The 8,313-nt window shown below is 51.5% G+C and overlaps 1 protein-coding gene across 9 annotated transcripts in view; it reads right to left on the reverse strand.

The window, feature by feature from the left end:
- Nucleotides 1-8,313, reverse strand: part of Zan (zonadhesin) — a 100,246-nt gene that overhangs the window by 30,108 nt on the left and 61,825 nt on the right. For 7 of the 9 annotated variants that reach the window (XR_004109638.1, XM_031338346.1, XM_031338350.1 and 4 more), the window contains 10 exons: nucleotides 8,043-8,184; nucleotides 7,489-7,706; nucleotides 6,314-6,455; nucleotides 5,496-5,713; nucleotides 4,679-4,820; nucleotides 4,100-4,308; nucleotides 3,382-3,523; nucleotides 2,824-3,041; nucleotides 1,747-1,894; nucleotides 1,148-1,365 (listed from right to left, as the gene is read on the reverse strand). Coding sequence is in view for 8 of the 9 variants with exons in the window: in XM_031338346.1 (XP_031194206.1) it covers nucleotides 1,148-1,365; nucleotides 1,747-1,894; nucleotides 2,824-3,041; nucleotides 3,382-3,523; nucleotides 4,100-4,308; nucleotides 4,679-4,820; nucleotides 5,496-5,713; nucleotides 6,314-6,455; nucleotides 7,489-7,706; nucleotides 8,043-8,184 (1,797 nt within the window). In the remaining variant the exon portion in view is untranslated. The remainder of the gene's footprint in view (nucleotides 1-1,147; nucleotides 1,366-1,746; nucleotides 1,895-2,823; nucleotides 3,042-3,381; nucleotides 3,524-4,099; nucleotides 4,309-4,678; nucleotides 4,821-5,495; nucleotides 5,714-6,313; nucleotides 6,456-7,488; nucleotides 7,707-8,042; nucleotides 8,185-8,313) is intronic. The other 2 variants (XM_031338348.1, XM_031338351.1) reach the window with 2 other exon arrangements.

Genomic DNA, 8,313 nt, shown 5'->3' on the forward strand with positions numbered 1-8,313 from the left:
TGCCCTATTGCACATTTACTGAGTCAACCAATAGCAGGTAGAAAATATTTGAAAAAAAAATCAAGTTGCTATATGCATAACTCAGCGGAATGGAACCTGCCTGTTATCTCCTAGTGAGAAGCTGGGACTTGGGTCGTTAGCAGGGCTTTTGCCCGAAATCGTAGGTCAGGGCACTGGGGGATGGGCCCGTGGTAGGAACCATGGCTCTGAATCCTATAGTAGGGACTGGGGAACATAGCTCAGGTTGCAGAGCATCTGGCTAGAATCCTCAGTGATGGATGGTCAAGTAGACTGTCACCCCCCAGTGAAGGGCTGGGGAGTGGCTCAGTGCTTAGGTACTTGCCTCTCCTGTGCCAAGACCTGAACAACCTTCACATTCCAGCACCAGCCATACAGACTGGAGCAGAAGAAATGAGTGAGGGGCTCCCGATCCACATGGAGTTTCTTTTCATGTATTGGGTGGTTGGTCTGGTTTTTTTTGTTTGTTTTTTGTTTTTTGTTTTTGGTTTTTTTTTTGGTTTTTCGAGACAGGGTTTCTCTGAGTAGCCCTGGCTGTCCTAGAACTCACTCTGTAGACCAGACTGGCCTTGAACTCAGAAATCCGCCTGCCTCTGCCTCCCAAGCGCTGGGATTAAAGGCGTGTGCCACCACTGCCCAGCTAGTTTGTCTGTTTTTGAGACAGGTTTTTCACTATGGAGTCCTGGATAGTCTAGAACTTGCTATGTAGAGCTGGCTAGTTTTGAACTTTAGGGATCCACCTGACTGCTTTCCAAGTATTGAGATTAAAGAAATCAGTCACCACCTCCCTTCCTCACTCATCTTCCTGTGTGTGTGAGTGTGTGTGTACGCGTGTGCTCGTGCACACTCAGACACGGAGGTCAGAGGATAACGTCCCTGTCTGTCTCTTTCTCTATCCTTTCTGTTGTTTGTCACCACAGCACACATAAGACTTGCTCTGGGTTTCTGAGGACTTTGCTGTCTTCCTTTGCCAGCCCAGTAGAAGCAGTGGGATTTTAGACATGGGCTCTGTCCATCTTACATTGGTGGTGGGAATTCAAACCTAGGTCCAAACACTTGCAGGACAAATACCTCATAATGGGAGTTATTTCCCCAGCCTGCACCAATCCTACCATCCGCTCCCACTCACTGGGATGAGAGCACCGTGGGCATCTCTGCAGCCACACTGGTTTCTGGGTATACACTTGGCGTTACTCAGTACGTAGCCAGATTGACAGACACAGCCCTTCTTGCAAGTGGAGGGGACTTTGGGACTGGCTCCCTTACAGAGGCCATCAGGGTCCAAGCAGGAAGGCAGACAGGAGGGAAGGCAGTTGGTGAATAGGCTGTAGGCTGGGCAATGCAGAGCTACGGGGACAGAAAGCATGGGGTTAGCGGAGAAGCCCAGAGGGGGCCTGAAAAAGCAGAGGTTGAAGAAACCAGGCTGGGAAGAATGACCAAGAGATCTTGGGGTTCTCCCCGTTTTTTGTTATTCATTCAGAGGACATTTATTGGGCATGGCCTATGTGCCAAGCCCTGAGAGAAGAAACTTAGAATGGATGACCCAAGTCATTGTCAGATACTATTGAGAGACTAACCCAGGGGAGGGTCTCAGCAGAGCTATGGATTACCAGAACCCCTCTCTCCTGAGGGACCTCAGTATCTTGACTCTTGGGCAGACAGCTAAGCTCCTTTATGCCTCCAGTTCACCTAGCCATGAGCACCCCACCCCACCCTCCCCCATAGCACCTTTACTTATTTTGGTACAGTTACTGCTGCCATCTTCATTGTCCTTGCAGTACGTCCCTGGGGGACACTGGGAATTCTGGCACTGAATAGCTCCTCCCATGCAGACACAGCTCTGGGTACAGCCTGGGGAGGTCCAGGTCTTGCCAGCCTGCAGAAGACATGGAGAGAAGTAGAACGTCAGGACAGAGGGACTGGTTAGAGAGAGTGTCACATCCTGTTACAGGGACTTAGGTTTGCCATCTATCTATTCACAGCAATCAGGACTACCTATCTGTGTCAAAAGTATTTTAAGGAAAGAAGGCTTTGGTTGCTGTGTACGTAGATCAGCAGTGTGGGGAGTCCTCAGTGTTATAATGGGGGCCTGGGAATACAGTTCAGCTATCGGGCACCTGATCAGATCCCCAATTATCAGGGGACTGGTGTGACTTGCATCCACTTGCCTGTTTTCTTTGGCGAGGGCTGGAGGTGTAGGCTCAGCGGTAGAGCACTCACCCAGCCTGTGGCAGGACATGACCTTCACACTCACACTCCAGAGGCAGCCACTCGGACAGGAGCATTCCAGGTAAGATTGGCAATGAGAATGTGACCTTCTCTATCTTATGTTGGTTTTCAAACCACTCCCCACTCCTATGTCTGTCTTTCTGTCTGCCTGCCTGCCTCCCTCTCCTCACCCACCCCTGTGTGTGTGTGTGTGTGTGTGTGTGTGTGTGTACGCGCGCGCGCGCGTGTGCAGGCTCACTTAAGTGCCCATAGAAGAGGGCAATCTTGGATGCTGATCCTCACTTTTCACCGTGTACTAAAACAGAGTCTCCATCTTTCTGTCTCTCTCCTGCCCCCATTCTCCCCGTCTCCTTCCTCCCCTCGGTTCCTTGATGTTGTTTCACACTTTTCTGGGGATTCTTCTGCCTGCCTCTCAGGACTCCAATGGGGAGCCCTGGGATTAAAGACCCGGTTACCATGGCCAGTTCACAAGGGTGGGCAGATTCAAACTCAGGTCCTCACACTTGCTCCACAAATGTTTTGCCCAGTGATTCATCTCTGCAGCACTCAGCAGCCCCCCAGTGGGTACCCACTCACCGGGATGAGATCACCCTCGGTGTCTTTGCAGCCACATTCAACCCTGGGGACACACTCGTCACCGTTCAGCACGTAGCCAGATTGGCACATGCAGCCCTCCTTGCAGGAGGAGAGGACTTTAGGACTGATGTGTTTGCAGAGGCCTTCTGGGTCCAAGCAGGAGGGCAGGCAGGAGGGAAGGCACTTGGTGTACTGGGTGTGGGCCGGGCACTGGAGAGCTATGAGGTAGAAGAGAGGTTAGTGGAGAGGAACAAAGGGGGCCCAGTGAGTCAGATTGTATTTTAAAAAAAAATCAAGCCGGACAAATCAACAGCAGAGCCTCCTGCCCTGTTCTGTTTTCCATTCAGCAAACATTTATGGAGGATGCGGGTAGGCTGAGCACTGAGGCACAAACTAGGAAGATTCCATCTCTCAGTCAATGCGGGAGACTACTGAGAGACTAGCATTAAGAAGAGACCCAGGCCAGTGGTGAGCCCTGAGTCCCAAGTTCCTTCTCGCCCGTCTTTGACTTTTTTAGCCACTCCAGCTACCACCGAAGGCCCAGGGATGACCCCTTACCGATTTTGGTGCAAGTATTGCTGCCGTCATCATTGTCCTTGCAGTAGGTCTCTGGAGGACACTGAAAATTCTGGCATTGGATATCGCCTTCCACGCAGGCACAGATCTGGGTACAGCCTTTGGAGGTCCAGGTCTTGCCTGCCTGCAGAAGGCAGGTAGTGAGAAAGGGCGTGGAGCCTGAGAGGATGCTCCAGAGAGCTCAGCTTAGGCTCAGGCCTGAAGGGTTTATGTACCCTCTCCCTAACCAGTTTCCACATCTGAGGTATACAGGAGGGCAGGTGTGTTGCTGTGGGCTAGACACTGCAGCGCTAATGGGCAGACAAATTTGTACTTCCTTAGACCCCCCCACTCTGACCCTCTCCACTAACCCCAACTATTTGCTAACACCCTGAGTCTAAGGCTGAGGGTAGATTAGGTTGTAGAGAGCATGTGCAGAAAGAATCCTTGAATGGGAGCCACTGTATAGCCTACTGTGTGTCAAGCCCTGAGCTGTCCTACTGTGTGTCAGGCCCTGAGCAGTCTTCTCATTCTAGGGCCAGCCTTTGAGAATGGGACATCTCAGGCTGAGAGAAGCAGAGAGAAGGAAAGTCTGGCCCTCTGTCTCAACCCGCACACCACTCACCGGGATGATGGCGCCCCGGAGTCCGCACACCCACTCACCGGGATGATGGCACCCCAGGCGTCTTTACAGGCACACTGAGCCCGCACACCCACTCACCGGGATGATGGCACCCCGGGCGTCTTTACAGGCACACTGAGTTCTGGGCACACATTTGTCCTCACTGAACACAAAGCCATGGTTGCAGAGACATCCCTCCTTGCAGCTGGAAGGGATGCCGGGGCTGGTGACCTCACAGTGGTTGGAGCAAGAAGGTAGACAGGAGGGAAGGCAGTCTGTGAATTGGCTGTTGGTTGGGCACTGCAGAGCTACAGTGTGGAGGGAGAACAGTTAGTGGAACAGGACAGAGGGGGCCAAAGAAGCAGGGGTTGCGGGATAGGCTGAATTATAGAGGAGTCTGGGCCCATTTTCCCCTTTTGTTATTTATTCAGCAAACAGTTTCTAAGCTGTGGTGCCAAGCCACGAGGAGATGCATAAGAAAATGGAGCTCCCAAGCCAATGTAGGAGACTAACCATGAACCATGAGACACTAACACTGAGAAGAGACTCAATCCAGGCATAGGTGTCCAGAGTCTTTCCCAACTGTGGTACTTCCAATCTCCTACATCCAAGGCCCAGGGGCCAAGGTCTGCCTCTGACCCCCGTCCATGAGCACGCCCTCCTTGCTTGCCCCCTTACTGATTTCGGTGCAGTTGGGACTGCCATTATCCCCATTCTTGCAGTAGGTTCCTGAGGGACACTTGAAATTCCTGCAGCGAATGGTCCCTGCTGAGCAGGTACAGGCCTGGGTACAGCCTCTGGAGAGCCATGTCTTGTCTGCCTGCAGATGCCATGGGGAGAGAAAGCAGCGGATGACCACGGTCTAGTTCTAAAGAGACAGCTTCACTTCCTGTGTGAAGGAAGTCATCATCCATTGACTCAGCACTACAGATTAGAAGTACATTTTTCATTGCATCTGGTGCGGTGCTAGCCTAGCAGCATATGTCTACCTAGAATTTTCCGGTAAAGTAATGGGGCGTGCCTAGAGCTCCTAGTGAAGGTCTGATGGTATGTGGTTCAGAGGTAGACCATCCCTAGCCTATTCCGGGGCCTGACCCATCTTCTCAGGATCATCTCAGGCGGGAGGAGCAGAAAGAAGAAGGCCCCCAACCCCACTTTGTATTTACATATGATTCACGCGCATATGTGAGTACACATATAGTTTGAGAACAGAACACAGGTGTCGGTCCTCTTCCAGCTTGTACTGAGACAAAGTCCGCCTCTTTGACGTCACACACCTGTCTCTACCCATACAGAACTAGTTGCAATTTCAGGGATTCTTTTGTCCCCAGCTCCTGTTTCCTGATTGGAGCCCTGGGATTAGAGACACAGGCGACCATGCCCAGTTTACATGGACTATGGGGATTAAATCTCAGGTCCTCAGACTTTCTGAGCAAATATTCTATCCGGTTTATCACCCCTCTCGCCCCACCAAGCCCATCTCCCACACACTCACCGAGATGGGGGCACCTTGAGTGTCTTTGCAGCCGCAGAAGATTCTGAGCACGCACTGTTTTTTATGCATCAGGTAGCCAGGTTGGCAGACACAGCCCTCCTTGCAGGTGGAGGGAACTTTAGGGCTGGTGCCCTCACAGAGGCCCTCAGGATCCAAGCACGAGGGTGGACAGGACGGAAGGCAGTTGGTGTAGCGGCTATGGGCCGGGCACTGCAGAGCTATAGCACAGAGAGAGACAGTTAGTAGAGAGGCCCAGAAGGGCCAGAGGAAGCAGAGGCTATTGGAGCCATGCTGGGCTGAAAGATAAGTTTGTCTGTCTGTCTGTTTGTTTTTCCTTTGTTATTGATTCAACAAATACTTATTGTTCATGAACCGTGAGTCAGGGCCAGAGAGAACAGTTAAGAATGTAGATGTGGGGCTGGAGAGATGCTCAGTAGTTAGGAGCACTTGCTTGCCTTCCAGAGGAACTGAGTTTGGTTCCCAGTACCCACAAGCACCTGGAAGCCAGGTCTAATGTCTCTTTTGACCCCTGCCAGACGTCATCTGCACACACGTGGAATATACACATATAGACATATACAATTAAACATGAATAAAAAGAAATACATTTATTAATTTAAAAAAGATGTATCTTTAAATTAGATAAGGTTCATAGACTAGTCCTGACTAGTCCAGCGTGGGTGCTCAGAATTCCTCTCCACCATGACTCCGCCTTATTCCTGACTTCTTATGCCCACAAGACTAAGCTCCTTCTTGCCCTGCCTCTTGTCTCTCCAGCCGCAAGCAAGCCCTCCCCACCCTCGTCACGGCTCCCTTACGGATACTGGTGCAGTTACTGCTGCCATCCTCGAGGTCCTTGCAGTAAGTCTCCGAGGGACACTGGAAATTCTGGCATTGGATGGCCCCTCCCGCGCAGTTACAGCGCTGTGTACAGCCCCTAGTGATCCAGGTCTTGCCTTCCTGCAAAAGCCACAGGGAGAGAAAGGCAGTAACAAGACAGGTGCTGGTTCTGGGTGACTCTTGCCTTCTATGAAGAGCTTTGTATGTGCCATCAGCAGGCTCTACCCCACTGACTAAAATAAACATGGATGGATAGTATTCAAGGGGAAAACCCATCATGGGCGGCGAGCATCTCAGTCCAGTAAGGGGCTGGTCTGTTGCTCACTGGTAGAGCTGAGATCTAGAGTCCTCTATTGGGTACCTGGAAGTACAGCTCAGATGCACAACCTCTGTCTAGAATCCTCCAGGAAAAGACTAGTAGTGGCTCATGGGTAGAGATGAGTCCTAAGAATCCTTCAATGGAAACCTGGGATTGTAGCTCAAATGTAGAATCCTTTAAGAGTATCTAGGGGGGTATGACTTAGTGGTAGAGCAATTGCTTAGCATCCGTTACTGTGGGACTGAGAGCATGGGGTCAGTTTTAGAGCCTCTGTCTGGCATCTTCTAGGGAGGGGCTTAGGGCATAGCTCAGCAGTAGAGCACTTGCCTGGCAAGTTCCAGGAAAGACCAACTTCATATTACGGGACCAGCCGTGTAGTTAGGCACATCCCAAGTGTAGAGAAGCAGAATGAAGGAGAAAATAACCACCCAGGCCCACTTTCGAAAAGTCTCTGTGAGTGTGTATTTGTGCAACTGTGCAAGTACGGATGCATGTACACGTGGTGGTCAAAGGATGATCTCACGTGCTGGCCCTCATTTTGTATTCTTGTATTCAGCGGTCTCCCCTCAACCAACCCCCATCCCACTGTGGTTGCTACTCACTTTACTGCTCCTCACACAGGAATAGCTAGCTCACAAAGTTTCTAGGAAGTATCCTCTCTCCCACCTCCTATCTCCTAGCAGGAACCCTGGGATTACAGATGCACACCACCAAGGCTTACATTGGCCATACAGATTCACACTCAGGTCCTCACACTGTAGTGAGGGGGCAAATATTTTACCCCCTGAGCTTCCTCCAGCCCCCACCAGTCCCCTACTTGAGATGCCCACTCACTGGGATGAGGGCACCCCGGGCATCTTTGCAGCCACACTGATTTCTGAGTATACACTCGTTGTTATGCAACACATAGCCAGATTGACAGACGCAGCCCTCCTTGCAGGAAGAGGGGGCTTTGGGGCTGGATTCCTCACAGTGGACATCCACATCAGAGCAGGAAGGTTGACAAGAAGGAAGGCAGTTGGTGAAGTTGCTGTTGGCTGGGCACTGCAGAGCTGTGAAGGAGAGAGAGTGAGGTTAGGGGAGAGGAGCGCAGACCAGAGCAAGCAGAGGCTACAGATACAACACTAGAACGCCCAAGCCAGTGTAGATAACAACACCCCCTTTGTTATCTATTCATCACATATTTAGTTATCGAGAACTTTGTGCTGGATCCAGCTGAGTCCAAGGTTCTCAGAGCCCCCCGCCCCCCCACTGTGCTCATTCCCATCAAGGACCTCTGAGGCCCTGTAAACTAAGCTCCTCTTTGCTCTGCCTGAGCTCTGCAGTCACATGTATACATTCTCCACCTCCCCCCTTCCCTCCCCCCCGCCCCCCCGTGGCTTCCTTACAGATTCTGGTGCAGTTACTGTTGCCATCCTCGATGTCCTGGCAGTAAGTCTCTGAGGGACACTGAAATTTCCTGCACTGGATGGTCCCTCCCATGCAGGTACAGGTCTGAGTACAGCCTCTGTTGATCCAGGTCTTATCTGCCTGCAGAAGCCAAGGGGAGAGAAAGGAAGTCAGGACAGAGGAAGTGCTTAGAGAGAAACAGCCTGGACTCCCCTCTCAAGGGATGACCTCTGCCCCTGGACTCCCCTCTCAAGGGATGACCTCTGCCCC

This window comes from Mastomys coucha, unplaced genomic scaffold (assembly GCF_008632895.1).
Source record: "Mastomys coucha isolate ucsf_1 unplaced genomic scaffold, UCSF_Mcou_1 pScaffold22, whole genome shotgun sequence".
Classification (NCBI taxonomy): domain Eukaryota; kingdom Metazoa; phylum Chordata; class Mammalia; order Rodentia; family Muridae; genus Mastomys; species Mastomys coucha.